The following is a 25390-nucleotide window of genomic DNA, read 5'->3' on the forward strand; positions in this document are numbered from 1 at the left end:
GTGCAAGGAAATTAGGCGACAACTCAGCGTTGTTATGGGCCTATATGAGACCTTGAAGGACAGGGTGGATGCCCTCGAAGGAAATAAATTGAGGGGCCCATCAAGCTCTCAGCTGCCCACAACAACGCCAGAGCTTGCACTTGGTCATCTTGCAACACAGAGGCAGCCTCCAAGGCAGAATACGCTGGTCCCACAGGAACTAGTAGTTGTCAGGGAAACGGGGAACATGCTTTGTAAAAAGGATAGGCGGAACAGGACCAGGGTATGTCTGTCAGGGGCAAAGGTTGATGACGTTGTAGAGCAGATATCATCTTTTAAGGGCACAAAAGGTGATATAGTTGTACACATTGGCACTAATGATATTAAGAGTAGGAGACCAGCGGAATTATTTAACAAGTACAGGTCACTGTTGAAAAAAAGCCGTGAAGTAGGGTTGAATTTGAAAGTGTGTGCAATTCTGCCCAGACACGATAGGAGGGAGTATATGATAAGAGACTTGTCGATCAATTCGGCCCTGGAAAGATTGTGCAAGGCTCAAGGGGTAGAATTTTTTTCAGCCTGGACTGTACTTGTTAACAGGAGAGATTGCTTCTACAGGGATGGGATACACTTAAATAGAAAGGGTGCAAGAATATTTGCTGATGCTATCGAGGCAGTGTTAGGTGGGTCGGAAAACTGCTAGCTTGGGGGGAGACAAAGACAAATAGATTAACAGAAGCCACTGGCAGAGGTGAAAGAGATTCTTGCACTGCTTCTATTGGAATGAGCAGAAGCCTGAAAAACAATATGCAGGATATTTCAGAGACTGCTGGAAGTCATTGCGGTACAAGTAAACACATGGGTTGTGTTAGGGTAGCTAAGAATAGAAACAGGTGCATGTATACTTGCGTGTACACCAATGCTAGGAGTTTAGTAAATAAATTTGATGAATTTGAGGTTTTGCTCAAAATATCAAAGGCAGATATTGTTGGGATATCAGAGACATGGTGTCACACAGATATAAGGAATGCAGAACTGGAATTTGGGGAGTACAACGTCTACAGAAAGGATAGACAGGATAGGAAGGGAGGAGGGGTTATGCTATTAGTTAAAAAACACATAAAATCGAAGGAAGTGAAGCCAGTCGACATCGATGGACAGGGCAGTGTCGAGTCAGTTTGGTGTAACATAAGCATGGGTAAATCAAAATTGAGAGTAGGAGTGTGCTATAGGCCTAATGACTCTGATGAGTATAATAAGATACTGTACAGGGAAATAGAATGGGCCAGTAAATCAGAGAGTCTTATAATTTGGGATTTTAATTTCCCAGATATTGACTGGAATTTCTGGGTTGGTCACTCACAAACTAGCAAGGCTTTTGTGGATTTATTGGATGATTGTTTTCTACACCAGCATGTTCGGGAGGCAACTAGAGGGAGCAATACTCTTGATCTGATTATCAGTAGTGATTCTTCATGCATTAAGAATCTGCAGATAAAGGAACCACTAGGTGGCAGTGATCACAGTGTGCTGAAGTGGGATTTACTCAAGGAGGTAACTACCATCAGAGGTAAAGGGAAGGGGTTTTGCTTTCGTAAAGGCGACTATGATGGGCTGAGCCAGTATTTAAATTCTATACAGTGGGACCAACTGATGATGTTACCAACAGCAAATTCAAAATGGGAATCATTCAAGGAACTAATCTTGGAAGCTACCAGGCTTTACATACCAACCAAGAAAAATTGTTCAAGGTTCAGGCCTAAATGGTTGTCAGAGGAACTAATGAGACATATGGCAGGGAAGAAAAATGCATGGGATACATACAAATGAATGGGTGACATGGAAGCCTATGATAGATATAAGTTGGTCTGTAACCAAGTCACAAAGGAGATTAGGCAGGCAAAGGCAGATTATGAGAAATCCTTGGCAAAGGATGCAAAGAAAAACAGAAAAGAGTTCTTTACCTAGTTAAACTCAAGAAGGAAAGGGATGAATCAGATTGGTCCACTGGATGTTGATGGTTCAACAGTTGAGGATCCTGCTCAGGTGGCTAACAATCTAAACGAGTATTTTGCATCTACATTCACACATGAGGAGTTATTCAGGAAGGGGAATGTCGTAGGTGAAGTAAACATTGACAGTGAGCTAGAGGATTTTCTAATAACTGAGAGGAAAGTGGAGGAGAAATTGTTGAGGATAAACATAAAAAAGGCACCCGGGGTGGATGGGATCTATCTAGTTATATTAAAGGAGGCAGCAAAGGAAGTAAGCAAACCCCTAGCCATAATTATGAGAGCTTCTTTGGACTCAGGGGAGATACCCATAGACTGGAGATATGCAAATGTAACCCCAATTCACAAAGGAGGATCAAAGGCTGACACAAGTAATTATAGACCTGTTAGTTTAACTTCGGTTCCAGGAAAATTAAAGGAGGCACTGGTTAAAGAAGCACTGCAGGATCATCTGGACAAGAATTCAGTTATAGCTCAGACACAGCATGGTTTTGTTAAGGGCAGGTCTTGTCTGACCAATTTGATTGGATACTATGATGTAGTTACAAAAGAACTGCATGCAGGGAATAACTTTCATATTATATATTTGGATCTTAGAAAGGCTTTTGATACTGTTGCGCATGGAAGACTGCTGCACAAATTGGAGCAGTGTGGCATTGGAGGCAAATTGCTGCTGTGGATAAAAGACAGAGAGTGGTAATCAATGGACACTGCTCAACGTGGACTAATGTTATTAGTGGAGTTCCTCAGGGTTCAGTGTTGGGTCCATTGTTGTTTTCTGTATTTATAAATGATATAGATGATGGTATATGAAGCTTAATGTCCAAGTTTGCAGACGATAGAAAGGTTGGCAGGGTTGTTAAGGACACTACTGATGCTATGCTGCTGCAACAGGATCTGGAAAGATTGAGCGGATGGGCTGAGAGCTGGCAAATGAAGTTTAACATTGACAAATGTAAAGTACTACATATGGGAAACAGTAACCCCAGATCAACGTATCAACTCTGTGGTACTACGCTGACAGTGGTAGAGAATGAAAAGGACCTGGGGGTAATTGTGCAGGCAGATATGAAGTTCTCTGAGCAGTGCAGACGAGCTGCAAGAGTAGCTCATGGTGTCTTGTCAATGATATACAGGAATTTTTCTAGCAGGGATAGGGATGTGATTATTCCCTTGTATAAGGCATTGGTCAGGCCACACCTTGAGTACTGTATACAGGTAGTAGTAGTAGTAGTGGCACATGATGCAAGAAAGCAAGTGTAGGAGCTTATGCAGCATCAGCCAAAAAAAAAAAAAAAAATCACACCATTCCCTCCAAATGCCTGTCCAGTTCCTCCTTAAATTTATTTAACCTATCAACTTCTACAACGACAGATGGAAGTTTGTTCCAGCAATTAACCACCCGCTGGCTAAAGGCAAATTTCCGCACATCTATTCTACATCTGTCCTTTCTTAATTTGAACTTATGTCCCCGTAGGTTGGTAATCTGAACAAGTGGAAGGATCCCATCAGAATTCAGTGTGCTCAACCCATTCAAGGCCTTATAGACCTCAATCAGATCACCGCGCAGGTGCCTAGTCTCCAGCCACTGCAATTTGCAGAACTTAAGCCTCTCTTGGTAAGAGAATCCCTTCATTCCCCTCACCAATCGTGTTGCTCTTCTCTGTACACGCTCAAGCAAATCTACATCCTTCCTAAAATGAGGCCTCCAGACCTGTACGCAGTACTCAAGGCGTGGCCTGACCATTGCCTTATACAGAGGGACAATCACCTCCTTTTCCCTGCTAGCAAAATTCCTATATATCATTGACAAAACCCCATGACCCGCCCTAGCAGCCTGTCTGCACTGCTCAGAAAACTTCATATCTGACTGCACAATTACTCCCAGGTCTTTTTCATTTTCTACCACCTTAAGTGTAGTACCACACAGTTGGTACGTTTCTCTGGGGTTATTTCTACCCATATGCAGTACTTTGCATTTGTCAAGGTTGAACTTCAGTTGCCACTTCTTAGCCCATCTGCCCAAATTATCTAGATCCTGTTGCAGTAGCACACTGCCATTACTGTCATTAACAACCCTGCCAACCTTTGTGTCATCTGCAAACTTCGACATTAAAATGAGGTCTGGAGACCTCATTTCAAGAAGGATGTAGAGCTGCTGGAATGAGTACAAAGAAGGGCAACAAGATTAGTGAATGGAACAAAGGGTTGCTCTTACGAAGAAAGGCTTAAGTTTTGTAAATTACAGAGTCTGGAGACTAGGCATCAGGAGGTGATCTGATAGAGGTGTATAAGGCTTTGAATGGCTTGAGCATGCTGAATGCCGATGGGATTCTTCCTCTTGCGCAGAATAATCACCTGAGAGGGCATAAATTCAAATTGAGGAAGGACGGATGTCGGATAGATGTGCGGAAATTTGCCTTTAGCCAGCGGGCAGTTGGTTTGTGGAATAGACTTCCATCACTTGTTGTTGAAGTTGATAGCCTAAACAAATTTAAGGCTCAGCTGGACAGGTATTTCGAACGAACGGAGGGGTGAAATGGGAGTAGTGGTTGTGCTTTTTTTTTTTTTTTTTTGGCTGATGCTGAATAAGCTTGCTTTCTTGCATCATATGCCTCTACTAATGCTAACATCCCCAAGCAGTGGATGCTTTTCATTGATTCATCCAAGGTTAATTTGAAAAGTTTTACTCCGTAATGGAAATAAATTTCTATCTATAACATTGGCCCATGCAGTTCACATAAAGAAAACATACGAGAAACCTACAGATTCATTTGCTAAAAATATGCTATCAAGAAAACAAATGGAATATCTGTGCCAAACCTAAAAGTCGTAGCTTTGCTGACTGGGTTGCAAAGTGCATTCACTAAATACTGCTGCTTTTTATTCGAGTGGGGCAGCCGAGTAAAGGATTGCCACTATAGCGTAAAAAAAAATGTTCCGGACCATTGAGAAACTATACCAGGCCAGAAAAATGTAGCACATCCTCCTTTGGTAGATGAGCCAAAAATCCATTTACCTCCATTGCACATCAAGCTAGGTTTGATAAAAATATTTGTGAAAGTGATGGACAAAAAAAAGGAGAAGGATTTTCCTGTGTGAGGAAAAAAGTTTCCTTGAATCACCAAAACCAAGTAAAAGATGGAATTGCTGCGGGTCCTCTAATTAAACGGCTAATCCAAGATGAGGAATTCGCTAAAAAATTAAATATTATGGAAAAAAAAGCCTGGAATGCATTCAAAAACATCTGCCAGAACTTTTTAGGCAATAAGAAATCACAAAATCATAATAAAATTGTGGATGAGGTAATTTTAGCATACAGAGAATTGGGATGCAACATGTCATTAAAGCTTCATTTCCTGCATTCCCATTTCAACTTTTTTCTTGTAAACTTGGAAGCAGTATCCGATGAACACAGTGAAAGGTTTCAAAAAGATATCTCTCAAGTGAAAAAATAGATATCAAAAAAATGGAGTACAAATTTGTTTAGCATTAGTAAAGGCATATGATGCATGAAAACCAGCTTATACTGCATCAGACAAAAAAAAAAAAAAAAATCCCATTTCACCATCCAAAAGTTTGTCCACTTCTTCCTTGAATATATTTAAGCTATCAACTTCCACAACGACATATGGAAGTTTGTTCCAGTAATCAACTATACACTGGCTAAAGAAAATTTTCTGCACATCTATTCGACAACTGTCTTTCCTCAATTTCAGTTTATGCCCTCAGGTTTGTAATTGGGCAAGAGGAAGAATCCCATTAGCAATGAGCCTGCTCAATCCATTCAAGGCAGCCTTATACACCTCAATCAGATCACCTCACAGATGCCTAGTCACCAGACGCTGCAATTTTCAGAACTTAAGCCTTTCTTCGTAAGGGTACCCCTTTGTTCCCTTCATCAGTCTTGTTGCCCTTCTCTGTACTCGCTCTAGCAACACTACATCCTTCCTAAAACAAGGCTGCCAGACCTGTACACAGCACTCAAGATGCGGGTCTGGCCATTACCTTAAACAAGAGAAAGAGAGAGAGAGAGAGAAGTAGAAGGGAATCACCAAGAAAGAGAAGAATGATGATATCCAGCTCAGGACCCTGGGTGTATAACACCACCCAGTTGTTACATTTCTCTCGGGTTACTGCTATCCTTATGCAGTACTTGGCATTTGTCAAGGTTAAACTTCAGTTGCCACTTCCCAGCCCATCTGCCCAACTTTTCCAAATTGTGTTTCAGCAGTGTACTGTCATTACTGTTATTAATGACAACCTTTGAATCATCTGCAAACATTAACTTTAAGCTTAATATTCCTTCATCAATACCATTCATAAATATAAAAAACAACAATGGGCCCAACACTGAACCACGGGGGAAACCAGTTATAATATTAGTCCATGAAGAGCAGTGTCCATTGATTACAACTCTGTTTTCTCACATTCAATCATCCTTTTATCCATTGTAGCAACTTGCCCTTAATGCCATACTGCTCCAATTTGATCAGTAGTTTTCCATGTGCAACAGCATCAAAAGCTTTCCTGAAATCAAGTATATGATATCAAAATCATCCAGTTCCTTTGTGTTTTTCATCCAGTTCCTTTGTGACCATGTCATAGTATCCAATCAAATTGGTCAGACAAGACTTTCCCTTAACAAGCCCAGGCTGTAACCGAATTATTAATGCAGCTTTGTCTAGATGATCCTGCAATGCTCCTTTAACTAGTAACTCCATTATTTTCCCTGGAATGAAAGTCAAACTAACAGGTCTGTAATTACACGTGTCATCCTTTGATCCCCTTTGTGAACTGGAGATACGTTTGCACATCTCCAGTCTGTGGGGACTTCTCCTGTATCCAACAATGCTCTCATAATTATGGCTAAGGGTTTGCTTAATTCTTTTTGATGCCTCCTTTAATATAACTGGATAGATCCCATCCACCCCAGGTGCCTCTCTTATGTTTAACTTCAACAATATCTCTTCCACTTTGCTTTCAGTTATTACAAAATCATTTATCTTCCTGTTACAGTTTGATAAACATCTGGCCTTCTAGTCTTTCAAAAACTCCTCATGTGTGAAGTAGATGCAAAATATTTATTTAGTTTGGCAGCTATCTGAGAATGATCATCTACAGTCAAACTATTAATATGAAGTGGACCAATCTGATTCATCCCCTTCCTTTTAGAGTTAATATAAGTAAAGAAGTCTCTGCTGTTTTTCTTTGCATCCTTTGCCAGATTTCTCATAATCTGCCTTCATTTGCCTAACCTCCTTTGTGACTTGATTACAGACTAGCTTATATCTACCATAGGCTTCTATGTCGCCTACTAATTTATGCATCCCATGCATATTTCTTCTGTGCCACAAGTCTCATTAGTTCATCTGACATCCATTTGGGCCTAAAACTAGAACAGTATTTTTTAGTAAAAGTGGAACAAAGAGCCTAGTAGCTTCCTAGATTACTTCCTTGATTGCTTCCAATTTAGAATTTGCTGTTGGTAATATCATCAGTTGGTCCCACTATACAATTTAAAAAATCTCCGAGACCACTGTAATCACCTTTACAAAAGCAAAAACCCTTCCCTTCACCCATACATCTTTAAGTAAATCCCACATCAGTACACTGATCACTGCCACCTAGTGGCTCCTTTATCTTAATGCATGAATAATCGCTGCTGATAATCAGATAAAGAGTGTTACTCCCTCTGGTTGCCTCTAACATGCTGCTGTAGAAAACAATCATCTAATAAATGCACAAAAGAATTGCTAGTATGAGAGTGACCAACCCACAAGTTCCAGCCAATATCTGGAAAGTTAAAATAATGCATTAAAAGACAATCTGATTTACTGGCCCACTATTTCTCTATACAGTTGTTCATTATACTCATCAGAGTCATTAAGCCAAAACAAACTACTACCCTCATTTTTGCTTTCCCAGTGCTTATGTCACATCAAACTGATTCAACATTGCACACTGTCCACCCATGCCAACTGGATGAACTTCCTTAGATTTTCTGTGTTTCCTAACTAACAGCATAACCCATCTTCTCTTCCTATCCTGACTATCCTTTCTGTACACATTGTACTCCCCAAATTCTAATTCTGCATTCCTTATATCTGTATGACACCACGTCTCTGATATCCCAACAATATCCGTCTTTGATGTCTTGACAAGCACTTCAAATTCATCAAATTTATTGACTATACTCCTAGCACTGATGTACATGTAAGTATATATGCACCTGTTCTTACCCTTTTTACTCTAATGCAGCCTATTTATTTACTTGTTTCATGACTCCCAGCAGTTCCTGAAATCTCCAGCAACTTTCTTTCTGGACTGCTGGTCATTCCAATATAAGCAATAAAAGAATCACTTCCACCTCTGCCTGGGGCTACTGTTAGTCTGTGAAAGACTAACAGTAGCTGCAGACTACTATTAGTCTGAAAACCCCCAAGTTAGCAGTTTTTTGACCCATCTAACATTGGCTCGATAGCATCAGCAAATATTCTTGCAACCTTTCTATTTAATTGTATCCCGTCCCTGTAGATGCAATCTCTCCTGTTAACAAGCACAGACCACTCTGAGAAAAATTCTACTCCAAATGTTGCCAGACTACTGTTGGAATCTCATATGAGAGACACTAATGGGCAATTATAAAATAAAAAAAGTTATGAAATAAGTGTTTTGTTATCAGATAAACAATTTTTACATAGAATAAGGTTAATAGACCCATTGTTCAATATTTAGTATTGTAAGTAACATTTTCTTAAAACATGAAATCTTTTTTACTAGAAACTGTTTTTGACTTTAATCCCTTCTCCCTTAATATTTGTGTGTTACAGCAATATGGTTGCCATATTTGAATTCAGCTGCTATGGATAAGGGGATGGGCTGAGTGACAGAAGACAGAGTGGCAAGCAGTGAACACTGCTTGCTCTTCTTGGACTAATGTTTAAATGATGAAGAATAACATTAGTTATTCTTCATCATCGATTAAATGCACACTTGTTGATCACTTATTACTGGCTCAGCACTCATTGGTTTGTTGCAGAAGGAGTCATCTTCTTCAGAAATGCTTCAAGAGGCTTTTGTTTCCAAGATAATCTTCTATTTTCTTTATAAATTTCAATAGATGAAAATTATTTTTTAACCGAAAGCACAAATTGCAACTAACACGATTTGCGCAAAGTAACACGTTTGCGAAGCTTAAAAAAAAAAAGGAATGAAGAGAAGATTCTGAAAATTTATTTATGTTTTTTATACGATTGAAGATTTCAGTAAAGGGGAAACACATTTCACCATAATAACGTAAAAAACCACACAATTCCAGTTATCGGTATTTTTGCAAATGCAATAAAATAGAGTTTACTACCATTTATAATTGCTTGCAGTAACAGAAAAGCCCAATAAACTGGAAAGTGCAAATGAATGTTTTATTGTTTTATGGTTATGACCTCCAGAAATGTGCTTTAGAAAAATGTTATAAAGGCGTTCAAAATTGGTTCTTATAAAAGAACATATGATAACGATGAAAGAATAGTGCATTTTAGTGATCTGAATTGGTAACTAATACAGCATACACTATAAAAATGACTTTTTAGAGAGTTATATTGAAAAAATTTCAACTTCCGAGGTCATGGAATGAATTACCAAAAAAACAATGTGTAATTTGGTTCACATTACGATATTTTCACGATAAGATGGTGTGTCTGGAATGGATTAATATCATAAAGCTGAGTACACTGTATTTTATAGTTATCCACGTGGTTTGAAATGCAGCATTTATGAATGTTTAACATTCATTCTTTGCAATTACCGTACATATTTTCAATTTTGTTGATACTTGATATTTTGAAAAAAAAAAAAAAAAATTCGTAAACCTGGGAACTCTTAAAGCGAGAACTGCCTGTATAAGAATTTTGCTAGCAGGGATAAGGAAGTGATTGGCCCCTTGTACAAGGCAATGGTCAGGCCACACTTTGAGTACTGCATACAGGTCACTTTAGGAAAGATATGGAGCTGCTGGAACAAGGAGAGAGAGAGAGAGAGAGAGAGAGAGAGAGAGAGAGAGAGAGAGAGAGAGAGAGAGAGAGAGAGAGAGAGAGAGAGAGAGAGAGAGAGATCAACGAGATTAGTGAGTGGAACAAAGGGTTGCTGTTACCAAGAAAGGATAAGTTCTGCAAATTGCAATCTACAAGCATTTGAGGTGATCTGATTTAGGTGTATTAGGCCTTCAATGGTTTCAGCAAGCTCAACGCTGATGGGATTCTTCCCCTTGCTCAGATTATGCACTTAAGGAAGCACAATAATAATAGTAATAGAGGCATGTGATGCAAGAAAGCAAGCATATGAGCTTATGTAGCATCAGCCAAAAAATAAATAAATAAATAAATTTTTAAAAATTCACACAACATTCCCTCTAAAAGTTTCCCAGTTCCTCTGAATTTATTTAAGCTATCAACTTCCACAATGACAGATTTAATTTTGGCTAGACAGATTTACTTAACGCTGGCTAAAGGCAAATTTCCTAACATCTATTCTACAATTGTCTTTCCTCAATTTCAATTTATGTCCCCTTAGGTTTGTAATCTGAGCAAGCGGAAAAATCCCATCCAAATTCAGTATGCTCAACAGATTCAAGGCCTTATACACCTCAATCAGATCACCTCGCAGGTGCCTAGTCTCCAGTCACTGCAATTTGCAGAACTTAAGCCTCTCTTGGTAAGAGAGGATCCCTTCATTCCACTCACCAATCTTGTTGCCTTTCTCTGTACACGCTCAAGCAAATCTACATCCTCCTAAAATGAGGCCACCAGACCTGTACGCAGTACTCAAGGCGTGGCCTGCCCATTGTCTTACACAAAGGGATAATCACCTTTTATCTGCTAGCAAAATTCCTATATATCATTGACAAAACCCCATGACCTGCTCTTGCAGCTGTCTGCATTGCTCAGAAAACTTCATATCTAACTGCACAATTACTCCCAGGTATTTTTCATTTTCTACCCCGCTAAATGTAGTATGACAGAGTTGGTACATTCCTCTGGGGTTACTTCTACCTATATGTAGTATTTTGCATTTTTTAACGTTAAACTTCAGTTGCCACTTTTCAGATCCTGTTGCAGTAGCACACTACCATTACTGTCATTAACAATCCTGCCAACCTTTGTATCATCTGCAAACTTCGACACTAAGCCTGATATACCTTCATCAATATTATTGATAAATATACAAAACAACAGTGGACCCAATGCCAAACAATGTGGGACTCGACTAATAACATTAGTCCACAAAGAGCAGCATCCATTGATTACCACCCTCTGTCTTCTCCCACTCAACCACTCTTTTATCCATTGTAGCAACTTACCCTTAACACCATTCTCCTCCAATTTGTACAGTAGTCTTCCATGTGCAACAGTGTCAAAAGCTTTCCTGAAATCTAAGTATATGATATCAAAATTATTTTTTGCATCCAGTTCCTTTGTAACCACATCATAGTATCTAATCAAATTTGTCAGACAAGACTTTCCCTTAACAAATCTATGCTGTGTCTGAATTATTGCTGCAGTCTTGTCTAGATGATCCTGCAATGCATCTTTAACCAGTGACTCCATTATTTTACCTGGAACAGAAGTTAAACTAACTGGTCTGTAATTACTCGTGTCACCCTTCGATCCACCTTTGTGAATTGGGGATACATTTGCGTATCTCCAGTCCATGGGGACTTCCCGAGTCCAAGGATGCTCTCATAATTATGGCTAAGGGTTTATAAATTCATTCCTTTTTGCCTTTAGCCAGCGGGCAGTTGATTGCTAGAACAAACTTCCATCTGTCATTGTGGATGTTGACAGCTTAAATAAATTTTAAATAAATTCAATGTTGAACTAGACAAACTTTTAGAGTGAATGGATGGTTGAAAAGCAAATTTTTTTTTTTTTTTTAGCAAATGCTATATAAGCTTGCTTTCTTGCATCATATGACTTTACTAATGCTAATGACCTTAATTTTGTTGCAAACACTGCTATTTTATGGAAGATTTTATTACTTTCACGCTCCTTTTTGTAAAAAAGGTTTTTAACACAGAAATGCAGTTTATTGATACATGATCAAGTGTAATATCCCAATGAAATACCTGCATTATGTATCAATCTTTTATATACCTGCATCAAATATTTATATATTTTAACATTTATTTTTCTTTCTCTATGTAGGTTTTTAATACATCAAATTATTTTCCCACCCACAATTTCCTATATTTATTTTGATACTTGCTATTTCTTTGAAATTAATTAATTATTTTTTCCCTTATAATTGGCTTACAAATTGGCCTTTAATTTTTATAATTCGATGTATCATTTAGGTTTTTCATTCTTTCCCACATTTAATACTTAGTGCATTGATCTAATAATGTAGATGCACTTCATGTACATATACAAAAGCCTTATTTGTATAATAATGCTTTATAGATTCTCAGAGCATGACACTTTCAACCAAAATATGTTCAAGATTAACTTGCCTTTTAAAGTGCCAATCCTTGAGATACAGACAAGGCAACAGTGAAGATCTTTCATTATTTAACTTTTTCCAATAGTTGGTGAAATCTCTGACTGCCATCAGTTGCTTATGCTGAGAATTATATTCTTTAACATTACAGTCTGCCACAGGAGCAACTGATGAACCTGAAGAAAAATATGTGGGGAAATAAATAGGAATAAAAAATATGCAATAATCACAAAACTTTATAACAGCAAAAGTATACAGTAACAGAAACTTGAAAATTTTATTTTTATAATATTTGCTAATCATTGTGCTGTCTGCACAATGATTAGCAAATATTAGAGAGGCTTAGAGGGGAACAGGTATCCTGTGTGTTATCAGACACTCAGCCTAAAACACTGATGGATCCAATATCTCTCTATTACAGAAGATTTAGAAGTCCGGTTGGCCTGCCTCCCTAAAATCCACTCGTGCACACCTTCTCGATGATAAGCCCTGTTACGTCACTTAGGTGGCAACGAACGTGTAGAGTGGTTCTCTTCAAGACACCTGGTCAGGGTGAAGAAAAAAAGACCAAACCCTCCAGCATATGACAGCACAACAATACAAATGCCCCTCAGTCCCCAGCAGCTTTCAATCTCCCTCTTACAGCAGCGAGAGGGAGAGAGTGGAAGCAGAGGGTGCTAAGAATCTCTGGGAACAACCAGGCTGCCATGCACAGAAACTGAACTTGGCCTGTTATAATGTACGATCACTCATCGGTGAAGACAGGATATTACAGCTGGAAAAGGAATTAGAAAATGTAAATTGGGATATCATCGGTCTGGCTGAAACAAGAAGAAATGAATCACTTATAAGTTTATCAACTGAAAATCTGCTGTACACCAATGGAAACAGTTAAAGGAGTGAAGGTGGAGTTGGGTTTCTGGTCCATAAAGATTTTAAAACAACATTTTGGAATTCAAAAGTACATCACCAAGGGTGTCAAGACTAATACTCAAGATTTCTAAGACGTACAAGCTAAAGATTATAATTGATTTATGCACCAACATCGAGCCATGATGATGAAGTGGTTGAAGAAATGTACACCGAAATTGAGAGTCTTCTAGATGAGCAGAAAACCCACTACACTATTATTATGGAGGACTTCAATGCTAAGGTTGGAAAAGGACAAAACAACGCAGAAAGAGCAACTATAGGAAATTTTGGAATTTGTGAAAGAAATAAAAGAGGTGAAAGACGTGGAATTTGCAGAATCTCAGGGACTGTCAGTAATGAACACTTTTTTCAAGAAAAAGGGTGAACAGAAAGTGGACATGGAAGAGTCCAAATGGATTAACAACTAATGAAATCGACTTCATCCTCGCTAACAGAAGATATATTGTGAATGATATTACCATCCTAAATAAGGTAAATATTGGAAGTGATCACAGAATGGTAAGATGTACACTAGATATAGATGTAGGAAAGGAAAGGAAAAAACTGACTCGAGTAAATAATACAAAGGTCTTTGAGATTACAGAGGAGGAGAAAAAGCAGTATGTACTGGAACTTAAGAACAAGTTTGAATTTCTGCAGACTGCTCAGGACCAAGATATCAACGAAGAATATTACAACTTTCTGAAAGTGATAAAGCCCAAGAAACCTATAGGGAAACAGAAATCCAAAGAAGAAAAAATTAGTCAAGATGAACCAAATGTCATGATGAACTGAAGACGACAAATGAAGAGCAAGAAAAACACTGACAGGAAGAAAATTGAGTATACTGAGTTATGCAAAGCCATTAGAAAGAGACTCAGAGAGGACATAAGAAGATTTAACACAAGAAAAGTAGAACAAGCATTAAGGGAAAACAAAGGATTTAAATCAGCAGCCATGAGCAGTAATACAGAAAGACAAATGCTACTGAAACTGAAGAATAGCGATGGTGTACTTATAAACAGCAGAGAAGGCATAATTCAAATAGCAGAAGACTACTATAGAGAATTATACAAGGAGCGAGGGAATGATACCAGCAGTGGGGAAGACGGATTGCAAAGTAGCAACACATACGACATACCCGATATTCTTCCTGATGAGGTAGAACATGCATTGAGGAAAATGACGAATCGGAAAGCCCCGGCGGAAGATGAAGTTACTGTAGAGTTGTTAAAATTGGAAGGAAGAGACATAACACAAAAACTGGCAAGGCTCTTCACAAAGTGCATTAAAAAATGTGTGACGCCTAAGCAGTGGAATCATGCAATCATGGTTTTGCTGCATAAGAAAGGAGATAAATCAGAAATTGGAAATTATAGACTAATTAGCTTGTTATCCCACATCTACAAGTTGTTCATAAGGGTCATTACTAACAGATTAGAAAGAATACTTGATGAGAATCAACCGAAAGAGCAAGCTGGCTTTAAGACAGGATTCTCAACTATGGATCACCTTTACGTAAAATCACAGCTAATGGAGAAAGCAAATGAATATAAAACACCATTATGCCTGGCATTTGTGGATTATGAAAAGGCATTTGACTGCATACAGCATAAGGCAATGTTTCGGGCACTGGAAAGACGAGGCATAGATACCCCATATATTATGATTTTGAAGAAAATATATGAGAGTGCTACCTCCTTTATTAGACTAGACAAAGACAATAGCAAATTTAAAATCGAGAAAGAAGTTCGACAAGGAGACACAATACCTCCGAAGCTGTTTACTGCTGCCCTTGAGGAAGCTTTCAGTAGATTAGTCTGGTCACAGAAAAGAGTCAATGTGAACGAAAAACCATTTACGATTTGCAGATGACATTGTGGTCATAAGCCACGATCCCAAAGAATTAGAGGAAAATCTTAATCAGTTATGCACGGTTAGTAAGGATTTTGGACTAAAGATGAATATGGCTAAAACAAAAGTAATGATGAACAAGTATGCCACGGAAAGGGAAATAATGATTGAAGGAGCAGTAATTGAAAAGGTGGAGTCATATACTTATCTGGGACAAGTTATTAGCTGTAATAATGATAAATGGCTGGAAGTCAAGAGAAGAATAAATTTTGGATGGATAGCATTCAGGAAATATAGTCACATACTGAAGAGCAATATCCCAGTTTGTCTGAAACGTAAAATAATGAATCAATGTATACTCCCCACCATGACTTATGAAAGTGAAACTTGGGCACTCACCAAAAGAATGGAAGAGAAGCTGAGAACTACACAGCGAAGAATGGAATGAATTATATTGGGAATCAAACTGTTAGATAAGAAGAGAAACACATGGATTAGGCAGAAAACTCAAGTAAAGGACATTCTTATCAAAACTAAAGAACTAAAATAGTCTTTGGCAGGACACATAGCTCGAAGACATGATGACAGATGGACTAAGAAAATAACAGAATGGTACCCAAGAGGAGCTAGAAGAAAACCTGGAAGACAATGGCAGAGATGGATAGATGAAATTCATGAGTTTGTGGGTAGTAAATGAATGGCCAGTGCTCAAAACAGAAGGAACTGGAAAGTTGCTGGAGATGCCTTCATCCTGCAGTGGATTGAAAATGGCTGATGATGATGTGCTGTCTGCAGTACATTTCTCAAGCAGTATTACTAAATAATAGCTTATCCAAAAGCTTTTGAGCTTTAGATGTGTAACCGAAACTGACACTCCTCAACAGTGGTGTCAGAGCCATACCGAAGGTGAGGCAAACAAGGCTCGTGCCTCAGATTAAAAGCTGAAAGGGGTGCCAAAAGAAAGATTAAATAATGTTTGAAATTAATGATGCATAAATAAATCTGTTATATATTTATAATAAATACTGCTTATGAGAACAAAAATCACTTTAAACATTTTTTATTTTTATTTTTTTTTTGTCGTCCTTTTATTTTTATTAAAAGGTGTACCAGAAATGCATTTTAAATAGGTCATTTTTTTTTAATATTTTAGGAGAGGGTGCAATTTTTCATTCTTGCCTCAGGTACTAAAATAGCTCGGCACAGTCCTGAGTGGTGTAACTAGAGTATGGCAACATGGAATTGGTACAGATGCTAATTCATAACAGGTTCGAAATAAAATTAAAGGAAAAACTAACTCAGAATAACTTAATTTATAATTATTTTAAAAATACTAATACAATTGTTATTATCTAAATTATTATAAAAGTCAGTAGCTTTTATAATAATTTTATTTTCTAATTTAATTATACTTCAATTTAAAGTATAATTGTAACTATACTTTAGAGTTATAATTACTGAATTTATTAAAATAGTATTAATTAACTGGACATTTATTTTGATATTTTGAGGTTTTATTTATTTATTTTCTTGCTTAGCAAATGTAATTTGTATTAAAGGAATAGTTTAAAGCAGCTAATTCATGCATATTTGCTCATTTTTACAATTACACAATATAACACAAGTGTAAAAGTTGTATCCCAACACAATTGTTGTGATATAACATTTAGCAACTAAATTATAAATAAAGCACATTATAACCAAAAATAAAATTTAAATAGTCCCTTCCCCTTTTTTAACACAAATGCACACTAACTAAATGTTTTTACAGAAACAATTTCATTTTGAATGTGTTTCTTTAGTTTACAAGAGTAAATTGCAGTTTTACTATTTTTTCTATTTCAGTGGACAAATTCAGTTAAATATTATAATGGAAAATGCTTCGTTACTGCAGTTTTTTTTGATAATCCTTTCTTTAAAACAAAAACATTATATAGCAATGATTCTATATAATAATTTTAAAATTTTATTATGAAATATTTTGAAATTTTTTTTTTATATACATAAAAATAAAATTTCAAAACTTTGAATTTCTGATAATGATCTCTAACTTCCAAATGAATGTTGACAGAAAATCCAATTTACAGTACAGTCCATAAATAAAAAGTACAAACAATTCAGCCACATAACCGAGCAGACAGAATAGTTGGGTAGTAATGCATGAGGATACAAGAAAAAAAAAAAATAAGTTTTTTCTCCCCCCACCCTTTTACCAGGAACCTTCTGGAGTAAAGCAATTAAGGTTTTCTTTGAAATCATTGAGTAGATCAGTGGTGTCCAACCTTTTCCCGTACAGGGGCCATATTCAAAGTTAGATTTGTTTTGCGGGCCACACTGAGTGAGTCGAGAAAAAGTGTGTTACATTTTCGGTATCTTGTTACATGTAAAAGGGTTCTATTTTCATGTTAGCATTTTTTTTTTTTTCAGGTTATATACAAAAAATGCAAATACCAAACACTTTCATGTGCAACAAATCTTTGTGAGTGATTTATTGTTTAGATTTTATTAAAATTATAAAAATATGACTTACTATTGTTTTTTTAAAAAAATACCTTACTTTTGCTTTTATATGCTCACTTTAGAAAACTTACAACCTGAAAAGGATCACTGCTTTTCAATAATAAGGTAAATAAATAAATGTAACGATACACCTAAAATTGAAAATATTCGAAAATTTTATTAAGTACAATAACATTTACTGAACCAAACTTAACATTTAACGAGATGACGGAGGCTGGATATTTTTAAATAATCGTTCAAAATTGGTTGAAAATTTATGACACCAATTCTCAACATGGAATTAAGATGGTTATCTGTTATTGTTTCTTAAATATTTATTTGATTTCGTGCATGAAAAATTTGTTCAGAAATATACATTGATCCGAACAAAGTAGTGATTTTCATGGCATTTTCTTTTATTAGCGGAAAACTTTCAGATGGGAGAGTCTTGTAGAATTCAAGTAGTTTATTTTCACAGTCCATATATTTATTTTTGAACTGCGTTTCAGCTTGAAGATCAATAATTTCAATTTGCAAGCTGGGATTGTAGTTTCAGCCATAAGAAGTAAATGGATTCTCGACTGTTGATGATCCTGCACAGATAGCAAACTGAATGAGCATTTTGCATCTACATTCACATATGAGGAGGAGTTATGGTTTGAAAATGGCAGAAGGTTATCAATTAATGATTTTGTAATAACTGAGAGCAAAATGGAGGAGAAATTGAAGTTAAACATAAGAAAGGCACCTGGGGTGGATGGGATCTATCCAGTTATATTAAAGGAGGCGACAAAGCTACTAAGCAAACCTTTCGCCATAATTATGAGAGCATCCTTGGACTCAGGGGAGGTCCCCACGGACTGGAGATGTGCAAATGTATCCCCAATTCACAAAGAGGGATCGAAGGGTGACACGAGTAATTACAGACCAGTTAGTTTAACTTCTGTTCCGGGTAAAATGATGGAATCACTGGTTAAAGATGCATTGAAGGATCATCTAGACAAGACTGTAGCAATTATTCAGATACAGCATGGCTTGTTAAGGGAAAGTCTTGTCTGACAAATTTGATAGGATATTATGATGTGTTTACAAAGCAACTGGATGCAAAAAATTACTTTGATATCATATATTCAGATTTCAGGAAGGCTTTTGACACTGTTGCGCATGGAAGACTATTGTACAAATTGGAGCAAAATGGTATTAAGGGTAAGTTGCTACAATAGATAAAAGGATGGTTGAGTGGGAGAAGACAGAGGGTGGTAATCAATGGGTGCTGCTCTTCGTGAACTAATGTTATTAGTGGAGTCCCACAGGGTTCGGTGTTGGGTCCACTGTTGTTTTGTATATTTATCAATGATATTGATGAAGGTATATCAGGATTAATGCCCAAGTTTGTAGGTGATATAGAGGTTGGCAGGGTTGTTAATGACAGTAAAGATAGTATACTACTCCAACTGGATCTAGAAAATTTGGACAGATGGGCTAAGAAGTGGCAACTGAAGTTTAACCTTGACAGATGCAAAGTACTGCATATGGGTAGAAGTAACCCCAGAGAAACGTACCACCTGTGTGGTATTACACTTAATGTGGTAGAAAATGAAAAAGACCTGGGAGTAATTGTGCAGTCAGATATGAGGTTTTCTGAGCAATGCAGACAGGCTGCCAGGGCAGGTCATGGGATTTTGTCAATGATATATAGGAATTTTGCTAGCAGGGAAAAGGAGGTGATTGTCCCTCTGTATAAGGCAATGGTCAGGCCACACCTTGAGTACTGCATACAGGTGTGGAGGCCTCGTTATAGGAAGGATGTAGATTTGCTTGAGCATGTACAAAGAAGGGCAACAAGATTGGTGAAGGGAATGAAGGGATCCTCTTACCAAGAGAGGCTTAAGTTCTGCAAATTGCAGTGACTGGAGACTAGACACCTGCACAGTGATCTGATTGGGGTGTATAAGGCCTTGAATGGGTTGAGCACGCTGAATTCTGATGGGATCCTTCCACTTGTTCAGATTACGAACCTAAGGGGGCATAAATTTAAATTAAGAAAAGACAGATGTAGAACAGATGTGCGGAAATTTGCCTTTAGCCAGCGGGCGGTTAATTGCTGGAACAAACTTCCATCTGTCGTTGTGGAAGTTGATAGGTTAAATAAATTTAAGGAGGAACTGGACAGTCATTAGGAGGGAATGGCGTGATTTTATTATTTTTTTTTTTTTGGCTGATGCTGCATAAGCTCATACACTTGCTTTCTTGCATCACACGCCACTACTACTACAACAAGCTTATGTCTTTTTCATGGGATCTTATATCAGCAAACGAACTTTCAAACTCATCAAAAACTAACTGTAATAACGGGAGGCATTGCTTCTTTTAGCTTGATAGAACATACAACACAAAGTGAACTAAATTGTCTTACTCAATTTGGGATATAAATAATAACAACTTAATGTGATATTATAAACTTTACAGTTGAAATAACCACATTCATAACATGTTGGTGATCCAATACTTTCCCACAGACAGCTTCTTGATGCATAATGAATTTCAATCTGAGGTTCAGCTCCGATACATTTTCTTGGTTATTCCACCAATAAGTCCAATGTTTTTACCAATCATATTTTTGCACCATCAGTTCTGACTCCTACCAGCTTTTTAATAGTTAATCTTAAATTTTCATTGATTATTAAAGATTTTTACCTGTATCAGTTTGGTGCTTACCCTGTAGATCAGCTAAATCTTCAACTTGGACAAAAATTATCATTAATTCCACATATGAAGATAAGGAGTTGGGCTGTGTCATTTACATCAATACTGTCATCCAGTGCCATACTAAAGTATTTCATTTGTTTTATGTTTTCCAAAAGTTCTTTGGAAAACATAAAACAACTTTGAACAAATTCTTTCCAATATCTTCTACTCTTCATGTAATTGTTTGTCGAGACAAACCAATGTCTTGTCTCACTGATCGTTTCTCCGGATAAATTTCTTCTACAACTTTTAACATAAACAGTAACTTGCCCTTAACATTGCTCCAGTTTGTACAGCAATCTTTTATGTGCAACAATATCAAAAACCTTTCCTGAAATCCAAGTATATGATATCAATTATTTTTGACATCCAGCTCCTTGATCAGTGCATCATAGTATGCAATTAGAATGGTCAGACAAGACCGCTACTTAACAAATCCATGCAGTGACTGCAGTATAACTGCATTCCTGTCTAGATGATCCTACTTGATCCAGTGACTCCATTATTTTCCCAGAACAGACATTAAGCTAAAAGGTCTGTATTTACTCATGCCACTTTGTAAATTGAGGATACATTTTCAGTTCATAGGGACTTCCCTCGAATCCAAGGATGTTCTCATAATTATGACTTAGAGTTTGCTTACCTCCTTTGCTGCCTCCCTTAATTAATATAACCAGATAGATTACATCCACTCCTTATGCCTTTTTTATTTTTAGATACAACAATTTCTCTTCCACTTTCCTTTCAGTTATCACAAATCATTTAGCTCCCTGTCAGAATTAGATAAAATTCTGGCATTCTCTTCCCAAAAAAATTCCTCATGTGTGAATGTAGATGCAAAATAACAATTCAATTTTTCAGCAGCCAAGCTGGGTCATCAACAGTTAATCCATTGATGTAAAGTGGTTCAATGTGATTTAACCCCTTCCTTCTACTGTTAATATAAGCATAGAATCCTTTGCATTCTTTGCTAGACTTTTCTCCTAATCTGCCTTAGCTTGCCTCGCCTCACCTCATTTGGGACTTAATTATAGGCTAATTTATATATATACCATACACTTCTATATCACCTGATAATTTATATGCAAATCACACATTTGTTTTCTCTTCCACAAGTCTCTTCAATTCATCTATCTATTTAGGTCTCAGTCTTGAACATTATATCTTGGTTGGTATGAAAAGCCTAGTAGCTTCTATAATTACTTCCCCCAATTCTTTCCATTTAGAATTTGCTGTTCGTAACATCATCAATTGGTCCTATTGCATAGTAAAATAAATAAGTTTTCTGTTTATACTCAGAGACTTCCACACAGTCAGAGGAGTTTGCAAATAGAGAGAACACAAGAAACATCACGATGTTTAGCAGTCATGGGCTTGAACCCCAGTCACTGAAAGCACGTGTACTTATGCACCCCCATGCCTGATCACTTGGCTATGGGGGGGTTCGAGCCTGCCACCACCAAATACGGAGGATGCGGAAAGGTCAGGGAATGACCACCGCATATCCTGGAGCAATATGGCCTTAGTTGCTAATGCACCTAAAAATCAAATAACAAACTTGGCTATGGCAGCCTTGTAGGACAAACTGATGTTACAAACAGCAAAAACCTATTTTTAAAAAAATTTAAGTTGTCAGCGACCACCACAGTCACCCTTACGACAGCAAAAGCCTTTTACATTACAATTGACAGTAGTTATATTCACCAATGGGTCCTTTACCTGCAGATTCTTAATGCTTGAAGAATTGCTGCTGATAACCGGATCAAGAGTATTGCTTCCTCTTGTTGTCTAACGTGCTGCTGTAGAAAACAATCATCCAGTTATCAGCTATACATCTGCAATCTTGCTAGTGTGTGAATGACCAACTCAAAAATTAACAGTAAACAACTGGGAAGTTAAAATCCCCCATTAAGATACCCTGACTTACTGGCCTACTCTATTTTGTGTGATACCATGTCTCTACTATCCCTACAATGTCTGCATTTCATGAATTAATCAGTACTTCAAATTTATTTACAATTCTCCTAGCATTAGTTGTATATACGAGTAAACGTGCCTATGTTCTTACTCTTAGTTACCATAACACAGCCTAACATAACACTGTTTCCATGATGACCCACAGTATGGCTTAAGCTGTTACATGTTCCAACAGAAGCAGCTGAAGAATAATTTTCACCTCTGCTGTAACTCTAGTTAATCTATTAGTCTGTGTATCACTCCAGGCTAGCAGTTTTTTGACCCATCTATCACTAACATCAACAAATATCCTTGCACCTTTAATTCAAGTTTAGGATTTTATACTCGGTATATAAGTCAATATTAAAACTTTAGATGATTTTTTTGTGCCTGAAAGATCAATTTATACACAGGAATATATGGTATTTTAATTTTCCTTCAAAGTTATTTCTATACAGGCATGCCCTGAATGAATGGCTTTTTACAGATTACAAGAGGCTTTTGTTTATTTGTTTATTAATATTTTTATTTATTTTTTTAAATAAAGCGTAAATATTTTCTTAGCACACCCAGGGTTCTGAGCTGGATGATATCATCATTCTTTTTCTTGGTGATTCCTTTCTACTTCTCTGTCTCTCAAGGTAACTCGGGAATTTCTTTTTTTGGGTGGTGCAGCATAAGCATCAGGCTTCCTTGCACCATACGGTTAATAATAAAAAAAATTAACCGATGACGTATCAATCAATAAAGACAGGTATTAAAGAAGGGGAAAAAAGTATTTCCGCGCCACCTCACTAAGAATATATATATATATATATATATATATATTTTTTTTTTTTTTATGATTTGTAAAATGTGGCGTCCCAAGAATGGCGCCCCAGGCAAGGACCCTGTAACTCGTACCTTAATCTGGCATTAAAAAAAGCTGACCGCGGGATTTTCTCTGACCCACGCAAATCAGAAGGGCGATCTGCATTTGCTGATCCTGACAGTTTCAAATCTTAGATTACATGTTTTAAAAAACACACTGTAAGTCCAAAACTGGATTTACAGTAAAAATTTTACTTGGCGAAAACTTTCATTACTTAAACGAACAATCATTCTTCTCTAATCTCAAATTCCTATTTACTAACCGAAATTTTCTTCTAGAAATTTTAAATTCGGCTTGCCATCTCTGGTGACCCAATCCGTACGACTTTTCCAGTTCAAAGTATAACCAGATTCCAGCTTGCAAGGCACGTTCGGCACAAGAAATTTCGTAAAGAATGCTTCATAGGAAATATCTGCTGTAATTGTTTCAATCTGCGAAAACGTGTCATACTTCCGAAAATCACTAGGTGAAACGCATATACATTCATTCAAAACATCTCTACTGATCATATTTATAAGAAAAAAAAATCCACGAACCCAAACCACACAACAAAATTTTTTTGCCTAATTACCGTCGATTTGTGTTATGCTACTTTTACACGTTGCCTTTTTTTTTTTTTTTTGTTGTTGTTCAGATGTTGCAAACAGCTCCAACACATTCGACGCTCGATAAGCACAAGTGTTACTTACCTTAATACATACAAGCCATGTAGTAAGGCGCAACAAGCACATAGTTTTCATCGTTGATATTTTAACTTTATATTCTTCTGTTATTTGATTTAATTTAAATATTTAACCCCAAAGGCTCACATCTGGTGAGTATGGGCTTGGCACACCCAGGGTGTTGAGCTGGATATCATCATTCTTCTCTTTCTTGGTGATTCCCTTCTCTCTCTCTCTCTCTCTCTCTCTCTCTCTCTCTCTCTTTTAGGGCAACTCGGGAATTTTTTTTTTTTTCTTTTTTTTTGACTGGTGCAGCATAAGCCGCAGGCTTCCTTGCACCATATAGCTAATAATAATAAGTTTAGGGTTGCATGCTTCTGGTTGTTCACACAAGACATGCAACTCTTCTGGTTTAGTTTTTTTCATGCCCTCCAAGGAATTAGATTGGGAGCCCATCAAGCTCTGAGCACCCCAACTCAACGACAAAGCTCACTCTTGTGCAACAGACAATACCGCAGAAATCTTCGGGAGACAGTTATTGTCGGTGACTCTATTGTCAGGGAAATGTATTATAAAAAAAGGATAGGTGAAATAAAAAGTTGATAATGGGGTATTTGTGATATACAGTCAGATATGAAGTTTTCTGAGCAGTGCAGACAGACGTCCAGAGTAGGTCATGGGGTGTTGTCATTGATATACAAGAATTTTGCGAGCAGGGACAAGGAGGTGATTATCCCCTTGTATAAGGCAAAGGTCAGGCCACACATTGAGTACTGCGTACAGGTCTGGAAGCCTCATTTTAGGAAGGATGTAGAATTGCTAGAACGAGTACAGAGAAGGGAAACAAGACTGGTGAAGGAAACAAAGGGGTGCTCTTATGAAGAAAGGCTTAAGTGCTGCAAATTGCAGCTTCTGGAGACTAGGCACCCTGAGAGACAATCTGATTGAATTGTATAAGGCCTCGAATGGATCGATCAGGCTTAATGCTGAGAGGATTCTTCCTCTTGCTCAGATTACAAACCTGAGGGGGCATAGATCCAAAGTGAGGAAACACAGTTTTAGAATAGATGTGCGGACGTTTGCCATTAGCCATCGGGTAGTTGATTGCTGGAACAAACTTCCATCTGTTGTTGTGGAAGTTGATAACTTAAATAAATTCAAAGCAAGACTAGACAAACATTTGGAAAGTTTTTTTTTTTTTTGGCTGATGCTGTATAAGCTTGCTTTCTTGCAACATGTACCTCTACTAATGCTAATGCTAATGTTGAAGAGCAGACATTATATTTTAAGGGCACAAAAGTTGTTTTTGTACGTTCGCAATAATACCATTAAAGGTAGGAGATCTGCGGTCTTACTTAACACGCACGGGGCAAGGTTGAAAAAAAGTCGTAAGATAGAGTTAT

General features: G+C 37.2%; 1 protein-coding gene across 1 annotated transcript in view; it reads right to left on the reverse strand.

The window, feature by feature from the left end:
• JMJD4 (jumonji domain containing 4) overlaps positions 1–23834 on the reverse strand; it is a 193931-nt gene extending 170097 nt beyond the window's left edge. Inside the window, exons 1-2 of the mRNA XM_090380301.1 lie at positions 23588–23834; positions 12499–12661 (exon numbers count right to left, since the gene is read on the reverse strand). Coding sequence (XP_090236427.1) covers positions 12499–12661; positions 23588–23834 — 410 coding nt within the window. The remainder of the gene's footprint in view (positions 1–12498; positions 12662–23587) is intronic.
• Positions 23835–25390: the final 1556 nt, after the last annotated feature.

Source organism: Mastigoproctus giganteus, chromosome 8 (assembly GCF_048544385.1).
Source record: "Mastigoproctus giganteus isolate SK-2022 chromosome 8, ASM4854438v1, whole genome shotgun sequence".
In the NCBI taxonomy this organism is placed as follows: Eukaryota; Metazoa; Arthropoda; class Arachnida; order Uropygi; family Thelyphonidae; genus Mastigoproctus; species Mastigoproctus giganteus.